The sequence below is a fragment of the Lates calcarifer genome, linkage group LG20, assembly GCF_001640805.2.
Source record: "Lates calcarifer isolate ASB-BC8 linkage group LG20, TLL_Latcal_v3, whole genome shotgun sequence".
In the NCBI taxonomy this organism is placed as follows: Eukaryota; Metazoa; Chordata; class Actinopteri; family Centropomidae; genus Lates; species Lates calcarifer.
In genome coordinates this window covers 9,805,199-9,832,011 of record NC_066852.1, presented here as the reverse complement: position 1 = coordinate 9,832,011, position 26,813 = coordinate 9,805,199, and the positions used below count along the sequence as shown (strand labels likewise).

Here is a 26,813-nt window from a genome sequence, read left to right as displayed (position 1 = left end):
ACACTAAAACCCATCAGACAGCCATAAAAGTCAAATTCAATTTTTACAGCTGACCAAACATTCAAACTCACATGTGCCCAAGAATGTGAAGCAAAAAAGTTATTTCAAAACTTACCACAACTTTTGTTTTTCTGTCTCTCCAAGTTTAGTATTTTATATTGTATAACATGCAGTATAAGTAACACAAACACAATGAAGTCCAGTAAATGAAGATGTTTTATTAAATGTGCCAATTTGCATAACCTCCAACACATTTGTATTATAATTCTTCTCCCAACATAGTAGTTCTGTAAAATTTAGCACTTTTTAATGAAAGGAGATAAAATGAAAGAAAACTTCAACCTAGAAAGCCTTTCTGAACAATTAAGTTCCTGTAATATTATCAAGAACCTTTAAAATTTTTTACTATCTTCTTAAGAGAATAATTGAGCCACAAGGAAATTTTTAAATTACCTCTACAGAGAATTTTCACAGTATCATGCTTTTAGTCTTGAGCAAAAAAGCACAAAGTATACCATTATTCACGAAAATAAATAGAAACCCACATGCACAGGGATGATATAATTGGTAGAGCTTTCAGATGGTGTGTTGCAGGTAAAGAGGAAGGGGTGAGGGAGAGATGCAGTTGTCATAGAAGAGCTGAAGGTTCTGGTCAACATCCATGTTATTCTTCAGAAAGATCTCAAGCTCTTGAACTGGCATCTCATGAACGCTGTTGCTTTCTTTGGCGTTTTTGGCCAGGGCTGCGTGGGATGGGAAGCGGATGCGAACGTCGTGAGGTGCATTGCGGTCGTAGTCGGTGCAGCAGTAAGCGGACCACACATCTTCGGGGATGGCCACACGGTCCTGGTTGTTGCGGCGGATCATGTTGCCCCTGGTGGTCACCCCGGTGACAATGTAGGCAGTGCCACGGCAAAAGTTGTTGAGACGGACCCGGATCCGCTCCTCATACTCACGCCATGGCCCGATGTTGAACTCCCGTATCTCTGGGACCACGTTGGTCAGGGTGTAAGTGGCAGCGCGGTCGTGTGGGGTGGACTGGTGCTGGTCCGGGTTCAGATGACCTCTCTCATAGAGAACCACATCAGAGTAGTCATCAAGGACTGCCTGGCTGTCCTCAAACTTCATGTGCAGGTAGCCAGTGGGGAATGGCAGCATGTTCCCATTTCCATCGACTTCTGCCAGCTGGGGAGACATAGAAGAGCAGTTTCAGTGGGTTTTTGATCTGCTAGGAAATAACAGAGCCAGGGCTGTCTGTGAGACCTCTGGGTTTCCCCATTCTTTGTTCCCCCTTGCTTCTAGAGTAGATCTGTTGCCTATTGTAGTTGCTGCCAAGGCCTCTTTGAAAGATACTTTTAACTTAAGTATGAACTACCTGGTTGAACAGTTAAAAATGAAAGAGTTAATGAATAAAAGAGCTAGAATGAATATAGTTTTTGCCAGTTGAGTAAAACAGAACCTGAACAGTTATTTTAAAAACAAGTAGGTACCTACCTGTGGCTCATACATCCAAGGGTAGTCCACACGTCTGTCTCCCTCCGTTTTCTTGAAGGTATAAGCTGAGTAAACTGGAATCCTCTTGTGAGGGTCGTACAGGGTCACATATCGAGGTTTGTCTGCGTAGCGTTGGCAGATCTTCTTCAGGTTTGTGTCAACAATCCCCCGCGGTGGTGTCCCCATATACAGGGAGTCCTTGCATCTCTCTACGTGATTAAAATCTTGAACAACTGTCGCTGACATTAGAGGCAGAAAACAGATGATCAAAAGAGCAAAAACTAATTGCATCAACATATTCATGCTCAATACCGTCTCCTCAGTGTGTGCTACTTTGGCCTCGTCCACAAAACAGTGACAGAAAATGTCTGCAGCTATGATTTAAATGTCACAGAGCAGATATGCAAAGCAAGTAGCGACTGTGACCAAAAGATAGGGCTTCTAGCACATGTGGGCGTGGATTTGCAGGTCATTGCATTACTCTAACCTACAATTTTTTTTATTTATTTTTTTTTAAATACCTTGGCAGGTTTGTCCCTGTGAGTCTTTAATGAGGCTTAATGAGGTAGTTTGACCTTTGTGACAGAGACCAATATATCATACTGATGCAGTGCTTCATACTGGTGCAACCAAGTGGTCAGACAACAAGGCACTGGATCACTGGCCCCTCTAGGACAGTTCTCTACTGTTACTCTACACATTCACCTTAGCACCACAGTAATAGTACATAGCATAATGACTAGTAACCACCATGGGTGAAGCCTCCATTTGGCACAAAATTCAAATCTCCAGTCTCCCTGCCAAAATAACTTGCCCCTGCAAAAACCTTTTGACTTTGCAAGCTCTTTTTCCTCCACTGATGTTAGTGTAGTAGTTTTCTGCTTTAGAGGAAGATAATTGGAATTCAGTCTCTCAGAATTGAGAATTCTGCTCCGTGATGAACACAGGACACTGAAATGGGATTCGTGATATCAATGTAATGGTAAAATGCAAAACTGTCTAATCTGTCCCAGTGGTGAACAAAAGGCTTACAGTGACCAGTGTGGTTCAGAGGTACTACGTTTCTCGCTGTGAGTGGTGGATAAGCCAATGGGCAAAAGAGAGATAGCATGAAAGTTAAACATAGTGAAATAGAACATTCGTGTACTAGACAATTTCAGGTCCAGGTCTGTGCCACATTATTCTTACATTATATCAAAGACAATACTTAAACTTGAAACATTATAAGTCTACAATTACCAACACTTCTACTTCAGTTGGGGTTTATTTAGAGTAGGAGGAAAATCCCATTGGAAAAGTGATGTTTCATTTAACAAGTAACAAGCTAATAAAGAACAATGATTGTATATTAAGCAGCTGTGAAGATAAGGATGAATATGAAGAAGCAAAGTAAGAAAATAAGCCAGTACAAGTACTTCACGGAAAATCAAGAAACTTCATTTGCAGTGAAGTAGAAGTATTTCAGAGCAAATGACTCAGTGTTCTGCCAAAATGGGTGCTTGACCTATTTTGGCAGCTCACTGTGTACCGAGCAATTAATCCATCTGAAACCCTTTCCTGTAAGTTTTTTGTCCTTAGTCCTTCATAACAGCTTTATTCGAGTTCTCCATTTGTATCTTTCTTTATTGAACACATTAGCCACCACTGATTTCCTGTCAAAGGGCCTTTGATCTCATAGCACATGCTCTGGTAAAGATTATAATCTAAATCAATGATTCCCAAACAGGGGTCACTCATGTCCCATGGGGGCATGGGGCTTGTGTGGAGTAGCCTAAATAATTTGATAAAAACATAAATTAGGATTTGAGTAAAAAAATTATCCATATATTGGATCAGGTGTACCTGAACACCAGGTCTTGTGATTGACAGATGGCAGTATGTCAAACAAAAAAAATAGATAAATAAAATAGAAAGTGGGAACCACTGATCTTTAGAAATGTCTAAATGTGATTAGTTGGAGTTTCTGTTGCTGCCCTCAGCTCAATTCAGCCTTATGCAAATAGAGAAACTGTTTGTCAGATTAGCCAGAGCAACAATCCTTCACTGCCCTAATAAGTCAATTTGAGTGACTGAGTGTTGTTATTCATCGAGGGACCAGCTTGCCTCTCTGATCTAATCTTGAGTTATGACAATCATAACTTATGTGGCTGGGGCTGATGATGCGGTTATGTGAACAGACATTTTTCAGCTGTCAGCATTTTCGCCAATTAGAATTATAAATTCAGGCCAAGTGCAGACCAAGCTCAGCTGCCCCCTGCTGCTTCATCTTCAGTAGAAGAGGGAGAGCACTTCTACTGCTGTTGAGTTTCATGTTCATCAGTTCAGGTCACAATTGTCCATGCAATAGACTTTAGTTTTCTTCAGACAGTTATTGTCAGTGTGAGTCACGGAGCAGCACCCTTGGGGAGGGTTTTCTGATTTTCAGATATGTGACTATGTTTGAATAAATGTTGATATTTGCCTCTTTCCGTCCAAATGCCTGGACATACATTTGTTTCTTGGGGTTGTTAAATGAGATCAAGCCAAAGTATGTGGTTTAGAGTACTTCTCATATAGAGCCTTTTTTAAATTTCTTTTTACAGATATGTCAGTTGAAAGACATCTGACTGACTTGGCCCTTTGGACAACAGTATGAATGTACCAGGCTGTTGAGAGATTTTATGACAAATGAAAAAATGTTGGTATGGGGAGCCACACAGTATGTAGTGAATTTAAAATATATACAGTTGGACAGTTAAATGTTGTACGTACTCAAAATACCTGTCCTTACCTGTACTGTATTTTTAGCACCCTCTTACTACTTTTACATTTTAATATGCCTGGCAAGCCTACTTCATTTCCTGCACATTCATAGAAACCAGCATGTTGTCATGCAATAAAACAAACTGCCCACTTGGGAGCAGTGTAGGCTTGGTTGTTGCTTGTTCCTATTTCCTGAAGATAAAAGATAAAATAAAAAAGTGTGCACTGACAGACAGTTGTTGGGCTGTGCAGTGGGGGTTATACTGTATTGTGTAACAATTTCTGATACAGAACTGTGTACCCAATATGTATACTTTTATTGATTTAGATTAGATTAGACTGGTTTGTTGTTCTTTTCCTCTCTTTTTTCCTTCTCTTGTGTCACTCATTTTGCCGTGAGGTTTTGTCAAAGCTGTATTCCAGCATAATATTAATTACTAGTTAAACAAATGTGTAAGATTTTAATACATTTCTTAATTATTTTTCGTTATGACATTAAACTAGTGTTAGATAATATAACTTTTCCTTAAATCCACATTAATATGATATTTATTATTATCTCTGAAGTTCCTTGACAACATAATCATCACTGTAACATTAGATCCCAATCATGACAGCTTATTGGTTTTTGGTATCCAGACAGAGCAGATGCTCTCTTTGCTTGTGAACTACAGGAGACTGTCTCCAGGCCTTCTTTGAGCCACCAGGGGGCATTATTTAGCAGATATTCTGTCTTGTGAATCTTTCCCCACTTAGTTCTGCACCAAAGCCTGCTGATTGGTCCAAATACCCACATGGGTTGGAGCACTGACCAATAGAGTTTGAGTTGATCAGTGGCTGTTGCTAAGGCACTTCAGAGGAACCAAAAAAAAAAAAAAAAAAAAAAAAAACTGTCAGCAGTCTGCTTCCACCATTTCACTCTCACACTCCTCTGGCTCTTCATCGGTCCTCCCTCCAGTCTCTACCTCTAAATGTGCACTCAGGGCCGACAGCCCTGCCTGCTTGTTATTGGTCGGTGATGGGTGAAATGAGCGGAAGAGTGAGTGGAGGTTTTGCATTGTGAGCCACAAAGACTAGGCCCTCCCTCATGAACCAGAGGCTGTAGCCCCACCTCCCCCGGTTATCCTGTCACTTGACATTTGAGCTCAGCCAACACTTGCAGCCCCGTCTGTCACCATTTCACTGCGCCTCACTTCATCCAATACCAGACACCTGGATGTTCAGCTTTTCCGAGGTCTGCAAAATAGGAGAAGCTATTGCATTGTTCATACTGATACTGATACACTATTGTGATACTATGACCTTTTTCTGTTTTAATTAAGCCATTAAATATCCTTTCTAAGGATTTGAAAAGAGCAAACTCAAAAATGACAACGCGCATGAGACACATATATATCATTTGGCAGAGATAAGTGTATAAGGTTGCAGTGACAATGGAGGAAAACATGTCTGTATCAGCTTGAAGAGATTCTCTTACAGCTGTGGATAGATTTAAAATATCTCCTTTACTGTACTGGCCATGTTCCAACTCTCATTTACTCTCTCTCTCTCACACACACACATATACTGTATATACACACACATATACACACACACAGAGGAAGAGAAATAAAGAGCCCCTCCATGCCTCTCTGTCTGCTATTTTTCCCCTCCTCCTGCCTCCTCTTGTTCACTGCAAAATGTGAGCGATAAGAGATTCTCGCCTCTCATTGGTTCATGTCTTGTGATTGGCAGCTGGTGGGTCCGCCCCTATCGGTCTCTGCACATGGATCGGTCTTCTATGAGAGCCCCAGCATCAGAGAGTGGAGTGTGGAAACAGGAAGAGGAGGAGAGGGGAAGAAAGGAGACAGAGGAGAGGATCGGGTGAGAGACAAGGTGGCGAGGAGTGAAAGGGAGGAAAAGGGGAGCAGAGGGGCGTGTGGACCAAAGAGAACGAAGACAAAAAAAAGGTAAAAGAGAACTGTGCTATTTGGCTTATGGCTGAATGGAAATATACTGCATGCACTGTACAGTGTGAGAGAAGTGTGAATGTGTGTGTTTCTGTTTCTGTTTCTTTCTGTTATGTATTTGTTTACATTTGTTGATTTTTGTGTATTTTCTGCGTGTCATTGTTTCTGAATGATCTGAACATACTGCAGTGTGTGTCTGCAGACTGTGCTGCACATTCATGCATGCAGCTCTCTCTCTCTCTCTCTCTCACACACACACACACACACACACACACACAAGCAGACATGTAGTGCTCACATGCACGACAGTGCAGAAATGTGAAATGATGAATGCACTGAGAGGGAACTTGGCTTTTACACTTGTGGTTACATTTGAGCTCTATGCAAATATTTGTGTGTATGTGTGTGTGTTTGTGGGAGGTGTTCAATAGTAAAGAGCCTCAGTCTGACCAAGTGTGACTATTAATCTTCATTTAGAGTACTGTCTAAACTGTGTCACACACTGTACAGCACTTGGCCCCACTGAAAGTTCACCTCACTTTGTTGAGTACATCTTACACAGAGACCTTTTCACTTTGTCGTGTTTTTATAAACTAACTGGCTCAAATGTTTGACTCACACATCTCAAATTTGTTTGACACGCAATAAACAAAGGACATCTAGGGTTACTGTCACTAACGTGCAGCATGAACCCAATGTAGGCTTTCTGTTGATTTGATTGCCGGTTTAGGTAATCTCCCGGATGCAGAATTCTAGGTTACCGTTACACAAACCAGGTGTCTGACACGCAGACACACACACGTGCATCCAGTATCTTCTTCAAACCTGTTAACCTGCTTCATTGTCTTTGTTCGTAAAAAGCTGTACATTTTGCATTGTTTGCAAAAGACACCCCTCTTTCTTGTTCTTGACCTTGCCTTGGTACATTCCAGTACCCCTCAGAGGGCTGTGCTTTATGGAGCATACACCGGGAGAAGCTGCTATTATAGAAAGGGAGAAGGGGATAGAGCAGAGGGAAGCGGGGCTGCAGGGATGTTATTTTTAGAAATGTGATTGATATTCGGCTTGTACTGTACTTCCTTTCTCCGTGATCGTGACGCTATTCCAGGCCTGCATCCAATAAAATTATACATGTGCATGCATTCTGGGTGGTCTGTCCGTGCAGCCTCTGTCTGTCTGTCTGTGTGTTGTTGCTTCTCGCTTCCCCTCCATCTGTTCCCTTCATGTCTCTGCTCCTCGTGTTAGCTAGCTCAGGAGTCACCAGAGACAGGCCTGGTCTTGGTGCAGCCCATCCTTCCTTTTATGGTATAGGAAGCAGTATCCTTACTACATACACACATACACACACACACATACTCGTAAAGTCCCAGCAAGAGATGCACATCTGCAGTGGTTCACTGCAGCTACCAAGCAGCTCCAGATGGTGAGAGATGTGCAAGAATGTGACAAACTGTTGATTTGTCCAAATGAAGACACAAATTAGAGCGTGTTTGAAGATCTGAGGCAGTTCTTCACTTCTCTTTGAATATTTTTTATTCAGATGACAGAGCTACTGTACAAATACTGCAGACATCTGAGAAGAGTGGGCAGAGAAAAGAAGATAGAAATGTGGAAGTATACACTGAATCCTATGGACTCTCTCCATTCCCCCTCTCTTTCTCCCTCTCTCTCTCCATGTTATAATCACACACACATACACGCAAACACTCCCCTCCTTGCTTGAGGCCTTGCTCCCAGCTCTGGACTAAATGATATCATCGGTTGCCAGGGATACAAGGACACAGCGTGCAGAGAAAAGGGAGGGTGAGGCATAGGCAGAGCCATGCACATAGCCTGAAAGAGAAAGGAAGGAGGCTGGCATATTGGGTATCAAGAAAGAAAAGGAGCCTTGTTGAAACAAGTAGTGAAGATAGCAGAAGCGATGGGGCAGGGCCATGAAGAGGAAAGACAGGAGAAAAGAAAGCCTGCCAGTCTGTCAAAGGTTACTGGCCCATCCTTCCTCTCCCCTCTTTCTTACATCTCATTTCACTCTCTCTCTTTGTCTAGAGAGGGTCAGAATTGCAACAGTGCAGCATGTGTTGTAGGAAAAGAGAGACGAGAATAGAAAGGCAGAGAATGGCACTAATACCTCAGGGATTGAGTAGAGATACTGTCCTTGATTTGAAACAATAAAACCTGCCTGTCTTGTACATGTGTGCACCAAATGACTATGGTATTTCCTCACTCTTTCTACTGTGTGTCTGTGTGTGTTTGCCAGCTAGCAGAGGATGAGCATGTCTATTTAAAGGGATCTGAGACTGCACAGGTCTGCTGTCTTTCTATTCCTGACTGACAGCATCATTGAATTTGGACCAGAGAGTCTGTCTCCCCCTTTTCTCTCAGAACTCATCGCAAGGTAAGATTGGTTATAGGGATGAACATACACATACATACACTATTCAAATAAATGTCTCTGATTTGCACTTAGCAAAACAGGATTCAAATTTGTAAAAGGTTAGACAGCCAAATGGGGGCTTCAGCAGGGACATGAATGGATGCTCCATTCTCCCCGTGTGGTGACAGAGAGATGACCAGGGTTTCCTTGGTGACAAGAGGGAAAGAGGAAGCAGACTAAGGGGTGCAGACAGCAGGCTTAGCCTGTGAGTAGGTGGCAACCATCCACCAGCATAACCAATTGAATGTTTGAATTGTAAAGCATCACTATACAAGTCAGGATCAGAACTGTGATATCTTAAAAGTAATGCTCTGATTTTATAATGCTGGTACTTAACACAATACACTACTACATAATGCACTGTTTGCACTGCACATTTCTTTAAGGTTATCTCACTGTGAAGCAAAGAGTTTACTCAACAGAAACTTAACCCCTTTTGCACATGACATCATTTGGCCTCTGCACTGAATTCCAGATGTCTCATATGACCCCTGCACAGATGGGTTAAATATTGGAGGAACAGAGCCCTCACTGTGTAGACTCAAATGCAGACTGCTGTTGACTGACAGCAACCCCCTACATCACTGTGTGTTACAACAAAACCGTGTGTTCCATGTTGCAACAGGGAGGGTCTACATTAGATGGTCTCTCTACTGTCTGTGTTAGGCTGTTCAACACTAGAAAGCTCATGGTCAAAGCATGGTAAGGTGTCTTTTCTTATCTGTGTATAAAAATGTTGCAACACCGCATAGACAGCGAAACAGTTTGCATTGTGATAAAGATGATCACTGTGTGCACTACTTATGCACACAGTGATCATCTTTATCACAGTGCAAAATTGACAGTGATGTGACATTAAAATAAGCTGCCATTTTGGGACACAAATCCAAATAGGCAGGTCTAAGAATAAAGTCATCCATCTGAAGCTTTAAAGCAAAGTATTCTACAATGATGAGGAGGTTATTGGAGCATCAGCCAAAAATTGTAGAAGCTCAAAAACTAGCCTCTCAAAAAGCAGATTTTATGGGAACATGAGATATGAGGATTAGTGTGGCTATTACTGGACATTTTTTATCTATTACATAGCTTTGTTCAATAACTGATGGCATACAGCGCTGTATGTTATGATAAAGTAATGTAGTCTTATTTTACTGTATATACTGTGTAACATTGTATGCACATAAAGGCCTTTCCTTCTTCCTACTCTAAAAATAAATCTAAATGCAGCTGACTCTAAAAAGCCTAAAGCCACAGCAGTACGAACTGTCTGGCTTCAGTTGCTCTAGCAACTGGTAGGAAATGGACGCTCAAAAAGGGCTGCTCACTTAGCTCATTCAGCACTCACAGAAAGGTTATTATAGCGCAACTGCAACAGTCTTACCACAAACAAATCTGCATGGAACAAACTTGCAGCACACAAAAAAACATGCCACTGGGGAAGTGGTAAAATTTTGCACAACACTTCTTCATATTATTTATAAATGGCTGTGGGAAATGCATGCATGTAGAGGTGCAATCTGCCAGTGGTGCACCAATGTTCACTCTGGTATGCAAAGTTGATCTTCACATGATCAGATCACTTCAGTGTGGTATAGACAGTGTTGAAGTGTTTGGCAGCAGCAATAGACAGTAAGAGATCCCTTCAGTCTGTTGTAGAGGAGACAGCATGCAACAATCCTGTTTTAAACAAAGGGGGGAAAAAATCAATAAAAATGAAAATAGGCAGAATAGGCCTAGGAGGCTCAGGATTAGAAAGTGTGATCAGACAATAAGAAAAAAACTTGCATTTCTGCAGACACACAACCAAAAACAAATACCTGACCTGGTGCAGTGGTTCAGTACTCAGTGGGTAGTTAAAGAGCTCACTGTGCCTCTAGAAGTTTGTGTACTTGAAGCAAATAAAAGAAAAAAAGCATATGCCTAGAAGAAAGAACACCCATGTTGATTTAAAACACATTCAACACCAGTTCTCTTTAAGAATTAAGGAATTGGGGTTATTCTATAGCAGCACTCCCTGCTATCTTTTTCTTTTTTCTTTTTTCTTCTTTGTTCTTAAAGGGAGGTTGCCATGGTCCTTCGTCTTACTGCCATGTTTTTTCATCATTGGATGGCCACTGGCTGTGGTGGCTGCTGGGAAGCAGTGATTAGAGAGAGACTGAATGCACAATGCAGCTCTGGCTGACTGATGATATGACCACTGAACAGATACAGTGCAGCAGAAAATACAGCATTGGGAAATAAAATTTACTAGAGATACACAAAATGACACTTTGGTGCTGATGTAAACAGACCCACAGAGATACAAAGTTTATTTGTTATGAAGCCAGACCAAAAGAAGTTATTGTGAAGACATGGTATAGAAATGTGTTTCTCTCATACACAGAATATATCTCTCAACCATGTGTGTTGTCCACAGGCTGTTTTTTGCTCTCAGGTGTGAAGTGGAGGGCCTCCCAGATACAGACCAAGACTGGTAACCACAAAACATTTGTTTCTCTCTCTGTACTTAGTGTGTGTGTGCATGTGTGTGTGTGCACTCACACACACACCACTGTAGCACTTTTATAGAGTAGTATAGAAAATTAACTGTACAAGGATAATTGTTTTGTACTGCTGATATGTCATCAAACCCTGAATATGACTGTGTGTGAGTGTTTTTCGTTAGTGTTCTCCTGCCACTGTAATTGGATTTTGCTTTAATTGATTAGGGGGCCCTTCCCCTAGGCCTTTTTCAAATAATGAGTCAGTGAGTTGAATAGTTTTCTGAATCAACAAAAAGGAACAAAAGGTTCCCTTAATTTTGTCACACATTGTGTAAGAATTTCTCACAAATTGAGTTGCCTATACAATGCATCTTTATTGTATATGCTAAGATCTGACAGGTTGAAAGAGGTAGCACCTCCCTATAGCATTTTGTGAGATTTTTCATTTATCTTTGTTTATTTATTAAAAATCTTAACAAAATGCACATTAAACCATGTCTGCGTTTCAGGCTGCATGTATCACCCAGCAGAGCTGTACTCTGGCCGTAACACATGGGACTCCTATCCAGCTGGAGGACCTAACAGAGGACAATGGGCTCCTGTAAACAGTCGCCTCTGGAGCCACACAAACAGGTCAGCATTACAATCAACACAGCCAAAATTATTAGTATTTCTATAGAATGTTACCCTTGATTTCTAAAAGGACATTCACAGGGGCTCATACAGTATGTCATTTCAGATGTAGGGGAAATAACTTCTTGTAGTGTAGTTTTTTCTGATCATGTATGATGACCATTAGTTGTGAAGACTACAGTAAACTTAACTTGAAAAAATGGCTGAAGCCTTTCTGAAAAGAATTTAAACTCAGTGGGAGTGGATAGCGGAACAACTTGGCACTTGAACTTCCCCAACTAGGGTCATTGCAGCAGGTGGGACTCCAGCCTTTGTTGTCTGGGTTGATTTAAGATAAGCACTACTTTATGGGCCTGACTGATTAACTGAAAATGTGATGAGCATATTCATGAAAGCTCTTACTTCAGCTGCAGCTGTGAGCACGAACCCATCTGTACAATTTAAATAAGCACGACTGTGGTGAATGAAACCATAACTTCTTCAGCTGCAGCTGAGGGAAGCCTCAATCTAACTGTTCGACTGCAGCAGTTGGGGTTGGTTAATGACAAAGATTGTAACTGCAGCTATGTGTATCTGGTTGTGGCTCTTGGCAATAGAAACAACTGTGACTCTGATAAGGAGGTATGACTCTCAAAGAGACATAAACACTAAACTTTTGATAACTATTATTATTTATTATACAGTACTGCAGGTCAGTAGGTTCTATCAACATGCGATCCAATCAGCTAAGAAATAGCATCACAGTTCTCCTTTAAAGGTCAAATTAAAGCCTTCAATATGCATAGCTTTATTTAAAGTAGACAGAATGAACCAGTATCAATTATGGAGTCATCAAGTTGTTCATTAAAAAGTTCAATAGGGTCACAGTGACAACATAGATCTCTGCATGGGGTTAAGTGATCCTTGCAGAGACAATTAATTAACAAGCCATGCCAATTCAGTGTGGTCAAAGAAATTTGCTTCATTTTTTGCCCATTATATCTATCATGGTTCATCAGAGTTGCTATCGAAGATCTTATTCTGGCTGAATTAACATCTCTTTTTTGAGTGTTGCCACAGTCACTATTATCACTGAAGTACCCTTGAGTTGAGAAGGACATTCAGAGAAATATGCAAAGGAAACACTTGGAAAGAGAAACAGTTAGGAAAAACCTGACCTCTAGCCAATAGTGGGAGGGGTCAGAGCTCAGACATGTGTTCCATTATCACATAAACTGCATTATTATATATTTTTCAATATTACAGATGCCAAGAAGGGCGCAATCAATCACATCATCCACTATCAAATCGTCTTTATAATAGGTGAGTGAAACAATTTGTTAATCATTCATATGCTGTACTTGTTTTAAAGTCATGTACTGTAATGTATTTGTCACTGAAACCACTTGGATGGATAGTGTGGCCTTTGGAAAGGTATCTTCACCTGTGCCTGCTGTTTGAGCAACAGAACAGTACAAAACTTTCTAATATCATGAATATCAGTGTTCATATATGAAATCCTATTCGTGCTGTGGTGTCGTTGTTTTGAATGCACTATGATACTTGTTGCTAAGTTCAGTTGCTCTTTTTCTTAGGGGGGAGAGAACAGTTAACCATGTTCAGGACAAAGGTATCTCAAAGGGGCACAGACAGCATGTACGTCTTTGGGATGGTAAAGAGCAGCTGTTTGAGGCCCAGAATTGGCATCAAAACTCCACACGCTCATTCCACACCCGAACTGCCACCAACAATGGTTATCCTGCAGGACCCGCAGACCGCTACGCAACCTGGGACAACAGTGTCAGCAACTCTGTGGTGAGCCATGCTGATTAGGAACAATATTGTTTTCAGAGGAGTTGATATTGTCATCAGAGCTAAAAGTGTGTTGATCATTTTGACTTTTTATGGCTGTACTTTTTCTCTTTTTGACTGTTAGCATGGGGGTCCACGCCTACGTCGCAACAACCGAGAGCTCCAGTCCCCACCAGAGAGATGGGCCCCCTCAGACTGCCGCAGGAGCTTCCCAGGCAGAATGATAAACAACAGGCCAGGACCCTGGAAGCGGCCAGCCCTCCATCAGCGGCGGGACCAATTACACCAGCACAGTCCACCCCCACTGCACCCTTTATCCCCAAGGGAAGAGTGTCCTGCTAAGAGGAGAAGGGACTCTGGCCCTGATCAGGTAAAGTTTGTTGACTTACAGCAAACTTTGGTTCCTTTGTTAGACATAACCTATACGTGACATTTCATTTCTGTGCAACAGCACCACCTGTTGGTAAATTTCCACCTGGCATGACAGGAGTATTTCTGCTTTTCTGTTTAGTCATCTCATCCTGGATCAAGGCATTTACCTTTACTCGCCCATGCCCCATCACCACCTCGCCACCACCGCTTCAACCAAGATGACTGGAAGCCTCTTAATGACAGGGCGGGTCCTTGCCACCTCTCTGACCACAGGACCTCAACAACACAGCAACAGGTAAGCTAGTATCATCAGTGAATGAGTTCTGAAAATGAGAATTGAACAAAAACATTGACCACTGCTGATTTCTGCTGTGGGTTTCGAAATTTTCAGGAAACCTCTAAACTGCGAGCTGGACATGGCTTCAATAACAGCAACCTAGCAGCTCTGAATCAGAGTTGTGGCAGCAGACCGCCCCATCACGGAAGCAGAGGGAAGGTCGAGCGGAAAATCTCGTCTTCACCAGCAGACCACACCCGTGTGCCTTACAGCCACCAAAATCATCATTACCACTATCAGCGGCACACAGGCCACCCCAGAGACCAACAGCACAACCCCCCACTACATTCTCTAGAGGAGAAGGACTCACGGAGCCATCACCACAAACAAAGCACAGTAAGAAATAATCATTAAAACAGTGCACAAATGCCTGTCTGTGTGAGTGGATTCTTCAAAGTTTTCTCTATATGTTCTATCCCTGAACAAAAGTCTAAAGAGATAATATTAACTCTGCAGGAACCTCAACGTACTCATCAAAAAGGCAATTCAAGGGATCCAGCCCTTTCCAAGTCTTCTGCTGCAGACTCTCCTCCATATTCATCCCTCCTCTGCAGTACTAAAGATGGAGGTTCTACTGCCAGCAGTCCACATGCTCCCTCCAGTCCCCCCTCATATGCAGTAGCCAGTGGCAGGAAAGATCCATCAATTATTCGCCAGTGTAGTCCTGGTCTCAGTGGACAGAAGAAACTCCAGGGAAGCCCCATTCACACCCCAAGACCCAGCCTGACATCCAGCACATCTCTCACATCTCACAATGGTCCAAAATCCAGGTTTTCAGACATCAAGTACAGGAAGACCTCACAGCCCCTGTGCTCACGACAGTTCCCCCACAGCAGGTCGAGAGCAAACAAGCCTGAGAAGGAGTTGGAAGAACACAAAAAACCTGAGTGCAAACAAAAAGATAAGCTTGAGAAAAAGGAGAGAAAGGGAGAAGTTCAAAAGACAAACAGGGAGGGCGATGAGAGAAAAAGGCGGAAGAAAAAGGAGGAGAAAAGGTTGGGTGACAGAAAAAAGAAAAGAGATAAAGCAGTCAAAAAAGAAAGAAAGCTAGACTTGAAAATGGAGGAAATGCTGACCGCCACCTCTGCTTTCAGCTCTTCAGGAGAGGTCAAAATGAGTAAAATGGAGACTGCAACTCTGACCCCAGAGAATCAAAGCCAGTCAACACCCAAACACAAGCACAGGGTGAGGAGTGAACGAGCAGAGGGGCCACACAGGCCATCATCTACAAATACTCCTCATCCCAGCTGCACTTCACCACAGCCATCCTCAAAATCTGAAAATCACAAATTGTCCAGAAAGAACAGCAGTCACCACAAACTCCCTGTCAGGAATCAACCAATGCAGTCTCTTCCTAGAAACACCAGCCCGAACCAGACCAGCAAAAAAGCTGCCACTGTCTCATCCCAATCAGAAGACGGACCAGAAGGAAAGCCTGATGATACTCTCCCTTCACTTTTATTTAAAGCCTTAGCACCACTCAGTACAGCGTGTTCTGTGAGCTTAGAGCAGCCTGACCATGGCAAAGACAGTGGCCAGGGAGGAGTCCTCAATGCTCCAGATCTCCAGCCTGTGGCTGTGATGGGAAATTTGAGGGAACTGGGAGATAACCTTGCAAACACTCCTCCTGTTCTGAGCTGGCAGGGATCTCCAGTATCAGTTCTGGAAGAGGATGAGGAAGATCTAGAAAAGGGAGTGATAAGTAGACCTGTCCTCCAGCCCAGCCCCACCCAGTGCTTTTCTCCTCCTCCTGTAGACAATGAGAGCACTGATGATATGAGAAAGGAGCCTTGTGAAAGTTTAGTGACTGACTGTTCCCACAATGACAGTTCTGAACCCTGTGATCTGCCTTGTACTGAACAAGTTGCTGAGGAGGAAAAAGAAGAAGACGTGGACAGCAGCGGTGAAACTTCTGTCTCTCTTCTTCGTGAGCTTCGTGACCATAAAGCAGGATTAGACAATGTCTTCAAGAGCCTGGCCACCTTTCTCGGAGGCCAGAGGGTCGCATGTCGAGGCGGTCCATTTGGCAGGCCTCCTGCTAGCACTGCAGGAGGTGTGAAGTACTCCTCTTCTCTTGCAATTGGGCCAGACATTCACTGTCACGAGCAGCACGAGTTCTCCCCCAAATCAGATCCCACGGCATCCTCCAAACTCTGTAATCAGTCACCAACTCACACTACCTCAGACAGGCTTTTGAAGCCCCATAGTCCAACAGATGTGAGTGAGCCAGTTGTGGACGCCCTGGTGCAGGAGAAGCAGGAAGAGACTCAGAATGATACAAATGTGAAACAAGAGGGTAAGGACACAGAGACTCTCCCGGAGAGAATTGAGTCATCTCTTTTGGACAGGTCACTGAGTGCAGAGCTGAGACTGACCACCATGAATGCGGCCTCTTTCACCGGCCTCCTCACTGTTTCCACCAAGGAAGAGACAGAACACAGACAGGCAGACAGAAAAAGAAAACAGAAGGATACAGATGGAGGAAGAGAGGAAGAGATCAAAATTAAGATAAAGACAGAAGAAAGCAGTGTGACCTGTATTAAAAACGAAGTAAATCAAATGAAGGATTTGGAAGAAAGGGATGTTTCATCCTTAGAGTCAGTCATTTTGAGAAGCTCACCCAGACCTCTCAAAGATAGTTTGAAGGGTCAGATTTCTCAGGAAAATCAAACCCCACATGGCAAGGACATCCAGAGAGAAAAGGTGGACACTGGGAATGCTGAGGTGAACGTAGCAACAGAGAAGAGGGAAGTGGTCACTGAGTTAGAAAATAAGATACCCCCAGTAGCTAGAAACACAGATACCAAGACCTCAAACTCAGCGACAACTGTAACAATCAGTCCATCCAAATTATGCGTCTCGACACCAGCAAGTAAACCCCCCTGCTCATTAGCTCCAGTCGACCCACTGAAACTGAAAGCATTGTCCATGGGCTTGTGTAAGGAGCTGAGGATCCTCGTGATCAAAATGGAGAGTGCTGGAAGACAAACATTCAACATATCAGAGGTAGAGGAGCAAAGAATCCCACTTACCAAGATCAACATCAAAAACACGGCAGCTGAAGTGATCAGAGCTTGCAAGTGAGTGTAAAGATAGTCAGATGTTTTCAGAGTGTTGAAGAGTTGCTCCTCTTGATGAATTTTGTCTTCCACTGCTTTGTCGTCTTTTTCTAGGGGCACAAAGGTGAAGGGGAAATTCAAGGAGTCATACCTGCTTCCCACTTTATCTGTCAAACCTGACATTGCCATCAAGATACCCATTCCTCGAGAAAAGCTTAACCCTCCTACACCAAGCATCTATGTGAGTCCAGATTAGCTTAGTCAAAATAACCCGGCCTAACAAGTATGAAGTATTGAATCCTAAAATCTTGTTTTTAGCCATGCTAGCGTCAGTCACATTGACATTTGTGGTTCAGAGTGACATGTCTAAAATTGCCATTCAATTTGGTGCAGACATTCATGCCCCCCTCTGGATGAATTGTAACAACTTTGGTGATCCCTTAACTTCATTTAGTACCACCATTTTAATTAGTTTATTGAATCAGCTTATTACTAAATAGTTACAAAATCTATGGCATTCACAGCCACACAAAGCTGCTAGCATGGCTGTAGACTCTTGTAGTCTTGTCATTGTATGAGTAAAAAAAACTGTTAGTCACCACCACAACTGCTATTGAAAATCACTTGAATTATTTCTTGAATCGTTTTCTCAATAGCAGCAGAGAGAGCTGCTTTATCATACCTTGTTTCAGGACATCTACACAATTCCTACCAACTGTCAGTATTTTTCATTTGTTTTTAAGACAAATACATTTATTTCTTTGCTGTGTTCAGATGTTTCTAATTGCACTGTCTTGTTTCTGTAGTTGGAGAGCAAGAGGGATGCCTTCTCTCCAGTTCTGCTTCAGTTCTGCACTGATCCCAAAAATGCTGTTACTGTCATCAGAGGCCTTGCTGGCTCCCTCCGCCTTAGTGAGTTCATTCATCACACTCATCTCAGCTAATTTACCCTGCTCCATTTACTCTATTTAGCCTGATAGAATTCATCAAATTCCATTCACTCTCAGTAGGTTTTTGTTGATTGGTAAAATGTTGGCTTTTCTTTATTTATTGTTTGGTGACAACTGTGCAAAAAAGGGGGAAAGAAAAGGGAGAAGAGAAGGCAGTATTAATTCTTCATTGGTAAATGCTGTATATCATAAAATTGTGAGGTTTCCTCTAAGAAATGCTGTATATGGAAAACACTCTCCTCACCCATTTGCTAATTGTGCAGCACACAGAGCCCCACTGTCACAAACTCAGTACACATGACACATCTTTATGATCCAGATTTGAATGCAGACCATGTATTCTCAACCACAATATGATGGCTGAGGCTGTAGAGAATTGTTGCTTTGAATGTATTTACATAGAGAGTGTGTATTTTACAATTGCAAAGTACCAATATACTAATCTCTCTTCCGTTCCTACACCTACATCCACGATTAAGACAATGACACAACAATTTGCTATTATCTGATAATTATGTCTGTTCCCTGCTTTTTTCCCCCTGTGATAGACCTTGGTCTGTTCTCCACCAAATCTCTGGTGGAGGCCAATGCAGACCATGCAGTGGAAGTGAGGACTCAGGTTCAGCAGCCCGCTGACGAGAACTGGGACCCCAGTGGCTCAGCACAGACGTGGCCCTGTGAAAGCAGTCGCTCACACACCACCATTGCCAAATACGCCCAGTATCAGGCCTCCAGCTTCCAAGAGAGCCTGCAGGTAGACATTTTCCCTCATGGCATACACATACACACACACGCATTTAGAGTTTATTGCACATAGGTATAGGTAAAAGTACTATTAATTGACTTACACTACTTGTATTCCAACTCTTAGCCAGAAGTGTATGCTTCACAGGGCGTCATCCAAGAACCATACATACAAACACATCTGTTCTTAAGTGGCACACAAAGAAATTGAAGAGAATTTGTGGTAGTTTTCTTGAACAAACAAAATCATCACTCATCAGGCTGAAATTTGTGATTTACAACAAGTTTGTTAAGTTTAGGATAGGAAAATGAAAATGCTCTTGAACAATGGCTATTGTGCATCAGGCACAGCAGAATTAGTAGAATTGTTTTCTAAATTTAGTTCTATTTTCACACAGATATCGTCCTGTTGTCCTCTACAATGGACATGCTGTGAAATTAAAATAAAAAATATATTTAAAAAAATTAAAATTGTAAGGTGTTTTTTTTTGGCCCAAATAGATAGGAAATCACACAAAAACAGAAATTGTAAGACACTTTTTTCCCTTGGTTCTCAGGAGGTTAAAATGATGTATTTATTTTTAGCTGTTGGCCAACCTGTCAGCTAAGCTCATGTAGATGTGTTATAGGAGGAGAAGGAGAGTGAGACTGAAGAGGAAGGAGAGCAGACCAAGACCTCAGACCCATCAGCCACTACAAAAGCTGGTCTGACACTAGCCAACAATAAAGGCAGCCCTGCCTCAACTACCATTAAAGCCAATGCTGCTCCCATCTTCAATAGAGCCCACTCTGTTCATTCCACCAGCACACCCAGGTTAGCATAAAACTGTGATCCACTTGGACTCAATTCACTGTTCTACTGTGTGAATAATACTCAACTCAGACTTTGTTCCTTCCCCCAGCTTAGAGCAGAAAACAGTCGGAAAGATCATTAAATTCGGGACCAACATAGATCTCTCAGACCCTAAAAGGTGAGACTGCATTGTTAAAATCTGCCCCACTCAAACTAAGCTCATTGAGGTTACTTGTTGTTTCACATTACCCCTCATGTTTTTTTTATAAGGTGGAAACCCCAGCTGCAGGAGCTGCTCAAGCTGCCAGCTTTCATGCGAGTGGAATCCAGCAACAACATGCTCAGTCATGTCGGTCACACCATCCTGGGCATGAACACTGTCCAGCTCTACATGAAGGTGCCAGGCAGTCGCACGCCAGGTTAGTGGGTGTCTGACATCACCGTTGGGCACTGGCAATCTAATAATTTTAGTAGTGGATCTGTTTTAATGTTTCAAATGAAGGAAGTTTTAGAACTAGAATAAACTGATGTCTTGCATTTCCTATCAGGTCACCAGGAGAACAATAATTTCTGCTCCGTCAACATCAATATCGGACCTGGTGACTGTGAGTGGTTTGCTGTCCATGAGCACTACTGGGAGGATATCAACAAATTCTGTGAGAAGTGAGTAAAGAGGAGGTTAGATTTACCAAAGAATGTAGCAATAAGCTTCACTATGTGTGCATGCTAAATTGCACTGTTGCAAACGGTTTCCCTCAGGCATGGAGTAGACTACCTTACAGGGTCCTGGTGGCCAGTCCTGGAAGACCTCTACAGCTCCAACATTCCTGTGTATCGCTTCATTCAGAGACCAGGCGACCTAGTGTGGATCAATGCAGGGACCGTGCACTGGGTCCAGGCAGTGGGCTGGTGCAACAACATCGCCTGGAACGTGGGACCGCTCAACTGTAAGTCACAACAAAGACCAAGAGAAAAATAGTCTAGAACCTGACAGTCAAGTGTTGCTCTTTGGCTCATATTACAAATGGAATATGCTGTTTAATACGCTGCCCACTTTCAGCCTCACTACTGTTTCTGCTTTTTGCTCTCCCAGCGTACCAATATCAACTTGCCCTGGAGCGCTTTGAGTGGAACGAGGTGAAGAAGGTTAAGTCAATCGTTCCCATGATCCACGTTTCTTGGAATGTGGCTCGCACCATCAAGATCAACGATCAGGATACCTTCAAGATGATCAAGTAAGATGTCTCTTTGTGCTCATCTGTGTCTGTGTATGCGATTATAGTCTGTTTTTCACTATCACTCCTCTGTCTCTCTCAGACACTGCCTGATGCAGTCCATCAAGCACATCCAGATTTTGAGAGACCAGCTGGTGGCTGCAGGGAAGAAGATCTGTTACCAGAGTCGTGTGAAGGACGAGCCGGCCTACTACTGCAATGAGTGTGATGTGAGTCCCTCTTCCTGCTGGCCTCGCTGTCTGTCGATACACTAAATTGTACATTTGTCCATATGATGTAGACGCATTACAGATGTAAGTATCAAAACTGTGTTTGTACAGGTGGAGGTGTTTGACCTGCTGTTTGTGACCAGTGAGAACAGCAGTAAAAAGACCTATGTGGTGCACTGTGAAGACTGTGCCCGAGCTAAAACCCCATCTCTGGCAGGAGTGGTGGTGCTGGAACAGTATCGAATAGAGGAGCTGATGAGAACCTACGACAGCTTCACGCTGGTCAGTCACACTTTCTAACCTTGTACAGTAATAATGAAGTACATATGGGCGCCACAGTTGTTTTCAGATTAGGCACCTACAGTGTATCACTCTGCTTCACCCAGATCATATTTTCTATCTGCACTTTAACACTAACATGTTATTACAAATTACACATCAGATATGGCAAGAATATTCACCACACAGGTGGTTAAAGAATAGTGATGCATGTAGCAATTCATCTCATTGAACTCATTTGTGGCATACTATACCATAAAATGGAATATCGATTTTCTATCTTCCAGGCAGCAATTGGTTCAGTTCATTTCAGCATGATATAAAAATCAGCTTGAAGAGACTTTAATCTTACTTTATCAATTTCAATGAAGGCTTAGATGCATTTTTATGTTGTTTAAGTTTACATTATAATTTCTTTGTACTGTAGCTACAGTCAGGGAAAGCTACAGATTCGACACTCTTGGTGCCTTTAAATAAACGTATTCGCAATAAAAGAACAATAACTCTTTTATTGCAAGTAACATTTGCATTGCATCTTTTCACTACTTTCATGTTTGTCTGCTCTCGGTCTTCTTTTTTGGCAGCCGACCAAAAAACTCCTTAATGCAGCACAGAGAACACTGGCATTAACATCATTCTAAAAACAGCAGGCAGCAGTCAGTGTCTCACAGCTGCATTGTCGGGAAAATAAGAATATAACTTCGGTAAAGCACTAATGTAAACTAATGGTTCACCGTCTTGGATTACCTGCTGTTTTAATTTCAATTTCAAGTGTCTGACAGGTGATTTATATACCGCTGTGCCCGGACTACTTTGTCATGAACTCAGGCAAATGGCTGCTTTAAGTAAAATAAAAACATACTCTATAATGTGAAGAATATGGCTGCTGTTAGATCATTCATCTAACGCCATATACTGTATTGGAAAAATATACATTTTTAGATGACTCGTAGGCAGTCCACATAGTGCCACAAATGCAAACTTAAAGGTCCTCTATCTAAGTTTTTACTATCACTACATAACCAACATTAGCATTAACAGCTGTTAACTTACCAGTCGAGAAGAAATGTTCAGAGTTTTGTATCAAACCTTATTCCTTTACTCACCAAGAGCTTTGGTAGTGGAAAGCAATGTTTCCCTTGTAGTTCTAGCTCTTCTTTTCTTCTGCTGAAGTTAGCATGCTAACCAGCTAGCCCCGGCCAGGCCAGCTCATCTCATCACTTTCCAATAGCAACACACTGTAGAAGTAGCGCTGCTCACAAAGCATATTCAACCCTATTGTATTGTAAATACAATGATCACTGAAGCTGTAGGCAAACAACCATCACCATTTGATCATTTAATTTGCCTACACAATGTTCTCATGCAATCAGCTGAACTCTGTCTCTTCCTCTTTTCTTCCTCTTTAGGCTCCATCACCCTTTTCAAAGTGAGGACTCCTCCCTGGTGTCTCTCAGCCATAACCAAAACTCTAATGGCAGCACAAATGTTGTCTTCAAGGCAATCTATTCCTGTAAACACTTTCTGAATCAGCCAATCACGTTTACTCAGTATTGTTTACATCACACAATAAGGTATGGATACTCAGCCAATCCAACTATAGCTCACTGTCTTCCCCATACCAGCTGCTGATTGGACGTGTTTTTTGAAATAGAATGACTAGACTGGTACTTCTCAAGAAAAGCATTTCAGACATGTAGAAAAAAAACACAAAAAAAAAACAATGTAAGCACTGCTAGCACTGAAAATCAGGTTATATCTTCAACGGACACTGCTGTGATTCAAAAGCGTCAAGTAGCCAGTTCTGTGTATTAATTCAGGTACTTTTATGCAAATTAAGTAGAACTTTTTTACACCAATCTAGTTATTCTATATGTCCATGAATTTGCTGTGATTCTATTGTACCAGCAGGGGAATCACTTCACAGGAGAAGTAGCTGATTGTCACATTTGGCATTGTATTGGTTCCTGTTTTTTTGTTTAGTATTCAGGTAAACTCTGACATTTGTAACTCCTGTCTGTAAACTCTTTGAGGTGCTATTCCAGTTTTATTTATTCACGTTAGATACCGAAAAAGTTTTACCAGCCTAGAAGTACACCACATTGGCCTTGTGAACTGTATTTAGAGGAGATGTAATTAGAGGATTAAACACACCCAAATAAGGTTTTATGTAAGTATTAAAAAACAACAAAAAAAAGCTAATCAAAAACTTTTATCAGTTTCTCTAAAATACGGGTTTACTAGAGGACTAATATGGTTTCATTCTTAGTTGGAAATCAAGTATGTAGATGGAAAATTAGGATTTTTTTATTTGTTTTTTCACAAGTCCAGCTAAATAGTTGTTGGTGTGGTTACTATGATACACCCAGAAAACAGACATAGTGTCGTTTTTATTTTTGAAATGGGAAAACAATCTCAGTTTTATACCTCTTTTGTTGCTATGTTCTTGTTTCTAGATGACAGAGAAAATAAATAATTGTAAATTGTGAATGAATTTATGGGATACACAGTGGTGTGCATAGACGGGGTATGGGGGTGAGGGAGTGGGTCACTTATAGTTGTTTGTGTTAGTGAAGTGCCCATTGCAGTCTGGGAAAAGTAATATGTCCAAAGAGACACACAATCATAATCTTCTAATGCAAAAGCCAGTTAGGGCAAACAGATGATCAGACTGCAGGGCAACTCAGTGTTTCCATTCTGCCCCAAACATCCATCTGCAAGGCTCAGCTCCATGCACTGCCGCCGCGTTTAATATGCTGTATTTCAAGTTTAACATATAGAAGAGCACATGAACTAAGACATCACAAAAATGTTTTAAATATTTTTTTTTCCTTTCTTTTCAACAACATTTAAACAGTCCTTCAGAAGTAAAGCTCTTATTTTGGTGACAATACATAGTCCAAATTCCAAAGCAGTTTTATTTATTTATTTTTTCTGTCTTTTTCTAGTTGATTTACTGTACTGTACTAGTCTATTTTTTTACATTTAATTATTTGTTTTTGTCATTATTCTGTATTTTGCATTTGCTTAAAGGACCAGTGTGTGGAATTTAGAGCGATCTAAGAAATTGAGTACAAAATTTAGAATTATGTCTTCATTAATGTAAGATCACCTGAAACTAAGAATCATTTTGTTCTTGCTAGTTTAGAATGAATCTTCATAACTACATAGGGGGCAGAACGTATTATTAACCCAAACCCTAACCCATGTTTCTACAGTTGCCCAGAATGGACAAACCAAACACTGGCTATAAAGATGGTCTTTCATGTTCTAACATTACCTGAAGGCCACTGTAGATTCTCCAACTCACTTAAAAAGGGAGAAGTGAAGGGAGGAGTTTGTGGTTGGTTGCAATCTACAACCTCACCACTAGATGCCATTAAATCCTACACATTGGTCCTTTAATTTTAGTTACAATGTTTCAGCAACAAAAAATGATGGCTGGTAGTGTTTTGTTGTATTTTTCTATTACTAGATAACATAAACAATTCTATTCTGTCTATTGATAGGGACAGGTTATATGTGTTTATTGAAGAATTGTGACCAGCATACGTATTAAGCAGGATGTTTTACAGCTGAAAAACTATGTAAAGGTGACACTGAGTGAGTTATTAGTCTAGCTGTATTTCAGAAAACTGTGAACAGCTTTGATTCCACATAAAATCAGATTATCTCGTACCACACTGGACAGTAGTCAACAGGCTTTTTTTTCTTTATTTAAATGGAAGTTCAGCATTACTGCTGTGTCATATTCTAATAAAAATCCCCATAAATGACAACTTGCAGCTCTTACCCCCTCCATCATTAGTCTGTGCACACCATTTCATGTACATAATGTATCTGTTTTCAGGTTTACTAGAGGAATTATGTCATTTTGTTCTCAATCAAAAATCTAATTTGTATATGGTCAAATTTCTCCACCTCAGTCGTTTGTTTTTGTTGTTGCTATATTATAATACACCCTAAAAATATCCTGTTTTGTTCTAGTTTAAATTACTGCAATGGGAATTTCTTCCCACTTTTATACCTCTTTTTGTTGTCAGTTTCTGATTTTTGGATCACAGAGGAAATGGAAAATTGTAAATTGTGACATTATTTATACTGTACATGGTTGTTTTCTTATATATTTATTGCATTTCAAAGGGTACTTCACTTGATAAGGGGCTACAAGGTATTTTAAAAATGTAGTATGATCATAATGTGTGGATAGGGGAAGTGCAATCAGGGGGGCGGTTTAATTTTCATGGTGCTAGACCCCTCCTTGCCTCAATGCCCCCTCATTAAATAGCATATACTGATGTATCAACAGAAGTAACTGATACAGCTCAAACCAACCAGTTGGTGCTTAGAACCATTTCAACACAGTTTACTGGTAACAGAAATGGAATGATGTCTTTGTACTGTATCGAACAGATAAATAAAAGATCTTTTTAAACTTTATTTCCAGTGTATGAAATTCATAATCTTGTGAGGCATTAGTGGTTTTATGATGAGCATTAGCAGTAGTTGTAATTCTTGACTCTTTTGCAAAGACTTTTAGGGATGTGACTTTTAATGGCGTCTGGGTCTTGGGTTTTTTTGTGTCTTGTCCTCATTCTTAATATTATTTGAGGGATGTATTGATGCTCTTTTTCCTCTTGACTTGTTTGATTTATGCTGCACTTATTGTTTCAAAAAGAACTCACATAGAAGAAAACCTGAGCCAGACCTGTCTTAAATCCCTCTGTGATTTTTCTGTGACATATTGTATTGTTGTTCAAGAAAATAAAATGTTTTGATAAATTATTCAACGATTCTTTGCCTTTGATTTCCTCTCTGTAGTCTCACTGGTTTCCTTCCCCTGTGGAGAGTACAAGATTTGACTGATTCAGTGCTATCAGTGGGTACTCAGATGAGCTCTCCTTGTATGTCCAAAATGATAGGCTGTTTCTGAGTTTGATCTGTTATCAGCTCTTGAGGAAGGAGGGGGAGTGGTTTGACATTTTCTGCAGAGGTGGAATATGGCCCACATTTTCTCTCTTTCACAGTTTCATCTGAAAACATTTGCTGTATGATTGCTTCGCACACAGGACAAGATGTGTTCGAAATTCAGCCCCAGCCTAATAACTACTTGATAGGCATGAAACTGGCTTCCACCTGAGTCTAGTTGAATCCCAAGAAAAAAATGAATTACTGAACCATTATTTGAGTAGCAGGTTTTGCAGGGAGGCAGACGTGCAGACTTCTGGGTTTGATTTTGCATCCTTGTAAGGTTTTAGTGATGGTAGTTGCATGACCTGAGGGCTTGCAGTGTCAGTCAGTCTGTCACT

At 41.4% G+C, this 26,813-nt stretch overlaps 2 protein-coding genes across 2 annotated transcripts in view; one reads left to right on the top strand and one right to left on the bottom strand.

Annotated features, from left to right (window-relative positions):
* kdm6bb (lysine (K)-specific demethylase 6B, b) overlaps positions 1-26,289 on the top strand; it is a 29,663-nt gene extending 3,374 nt beyond the window's left edge. Inside the window, exons 2-23 of the mRNA XM_018691339.2 lie at positions 5,971-6,185; positions 8,443-8,580; positions 11,036-11,092; positions 11,612-11,735; positions 12,981-13,037; positions 13,310-13,529; positions 13,651-13,896; positions 14,038-14,193; positions 14,290-14,571; positions 14,692-17,315; positions 17,409-17,535; positions 18,101-18,206; positions 18,793-18,998; positions 19,618-19,802; positions 19,891-19,959; positions 20,052-20,200; positions 20,330-20,444; positions 20,541-20,728; positions 20,875-21,016; positions 21,099-21,225; positions 21,337-21,507; positions 22,914-26,289. Of these exons, the coding sequence (XP_018546855.1) occupies positions 11,617-11,735; positions 12,981-13,037; positions 13,310-13,529; positions 13,651-13,896; positions 14,038-14,193; positions 14,290-14,571; positions 14,692-17,315; positions 17,409-17,535; positions 18,101-18,206; positions 18,793-18,998; positions 19,618-19,802; positions 19,891-19,959; positions 20,052-20,200; positions 20,330-20,444; positions 20,541-20,728; positions 20,875-21,016; positions 21,099-21,225; positions 21,337-21,507; positions 22,914-22,937 (5,313 nt within the window). The 5' untranslated portion in view covers positions 5,971-6,185; positions 8,443-8,580; positions 11,036-11,092; positions 11,612-11,616 and the 3' untranslated portion in view covers positions 22,938-26,289. The remainder of the gene's footprint in view (positions 1-5,970; positions 6,186-8,442; positions 8,581-11,035; positions 11,093-11,611; positions 11,736-12,980; positions 13,038-13,309; positions 13,530-13,650; positions 13,897-14,037; positions 14,194-14,289; positions 14,572-14,691; positions 17,316-17,408; positions 17,536-18,100; positions 18,207-18,792; positions 18,999-19,617; positions 19,803-19,890; positions 19,960-20,051; positions 20,201-20,329; positions 20,445-20,540; positions 20,729-20,874; positions 21,017-21,098; positions 21,226-21,336; positions 21,508-22,913) is intronic.
* LOC108893368 (endonuclease domain-containing 1 protein) lies at positions 199-1,869 on the bottom strand. Its single transcript, XM_018691342.2, has 2 exons — positions 1,495-1,869; positions 199-1,185 (listed from the first exon to the last, which is right to left on the bottom strand). The coding sequence occupies exons 1-2, from the start codon at positions 1,795-1,797 to the stop codon at positions 577-579; spliced, it is 912 nt and encodes a 303-aa protein (XP_018546858.1). The 5' UTR covers positions 1,798-1,869; the 3' UTR covers positions 199-576.
* Positions 26,290-26,813: the final 524 nt, after the last annotated feature.